The sequence below is a fragment of the Sinocyclocheilus grahami genome, unplaced genomic scaffold (assembly GCF_001515645.1).
Source record: "Sinocyclocheilus grahami isolate Dianchi unplaced genomic scaffold, SAMN03320097.WGS_v1.1 scaffold710.1, whole genome shotgun sequence".
Classification (NCBI taxonomy): Eukaryota; Metazoa; Chordata; class Actinopteri; order Cypriniformes; family Cyprinidae; genus Sinocyclocheilus; species Sinocyclocheilus grahami.
Window position 1 is genome coordinate 6,206 of NW_015505889.1, and position 1,043 is coordinate 7,248.

The 1,043-nt window shown below is 34.6% G+C and overlaps 1 protein-coding gene across 1 annotated transcript in view; it reads left to right on the forward strand.

Moving 5' to 3' along the window:
• Positions 1-1,043, forward strand: part of LOC107560086 (b(0,+)-type amino acid transporter 1-like) — a 12,947-nt gene that overhangs the window by 5,782 nt on the left and 6,122 nt on the right. The window contains exon 6 of the mRNA XM_016244137.1: positions 936-1,039. Coding sequence (XP_016099623.1) covers positions 936-1,039 — 104 coding nt within the window. The remainder of the gene's footprint in view (positions 1-935; positions 1,040-1,043) is intronic.

The following is a 1,043-nucleotide window of genomic DNA, read 5'->3' on the forward strand; positions in this document are numbered from 1 at the left end:
AAAAAAACAAGATGTGGCTTTTTAAAAGCCTTTTTCCAAAAGGTACATCTGCAAAAAGGGGGGTCGTCTTATATTCGGGACAATACGGTATTTAGAAATGCTCAAAATGCCACACGCTGGGGACACCTGCTGGTCAGAACGTTGTAAATGCACTGAAAAGTTGGATCAAACATGCATAAAAACCTTTTACGAACAAAATAATAATAAAATACAAAATAATTAACAAATCATCTAATGCCATTGAATATGATGTGTCTGTATAATATGTGTTACTTTATTCATTTGTAGGACTTGTTTTGTTTATGCAGAGCTTGGTCAATCAGGCCAATAAGAGACTAATAACTATAACGTTTCCCTTTTATTATACAAATGTGTCATACAAATGTCTACAAATGTATGAAATTGATCTGGGATCAGGTCAAAACCATACAGACACAGTTTCATGGACCCTTAGCAGGGCACCATTGAAATTTCGAAATATTTTGAAACCGCCTCATGACTGGCATTTTGATATTCGCCCCAAATCACTGGTTCAAAACAAATGATTCACAAAGGTTTCGAAGCTTCACAAAGCAGTGTTTCAGAAGCAAACATCACTAGTTCCTACAACCAAGGAAAACCTCAAAATATCAAGGAATTTGAAGTCTGTGATTTCCAGACCTAGACAAAAAATATATATATTTTCCTAGCTATGCTTAGTTCTATAATTTGCAAAAAGCCAAATAATTGCTTTTTGCAAGCACAGTTTCTAAAATCATATTGTTTAAAACCCTTACACTAATCATAAAAAATTGGATATGTCATCGTGGAAATTCATTGGTCAGTGGTTTTTGAGAATTAAATTTAAAGTCAGTTTATTTTAAGTCTTCAGTTAATATACTTTATGTAACATGTTCCTTGAGTTGTATTTTACTAAATCATTGGTTACTTCACAGACCTTCGGTGACAGAGTGCTGTACCCATTATCATGGATTGTGCCTTTATTTGTGGTGTTTTCCACTTTTGGTGCAGCCAATGGGAGCTGTTTCACCGCAGGCAGGTTA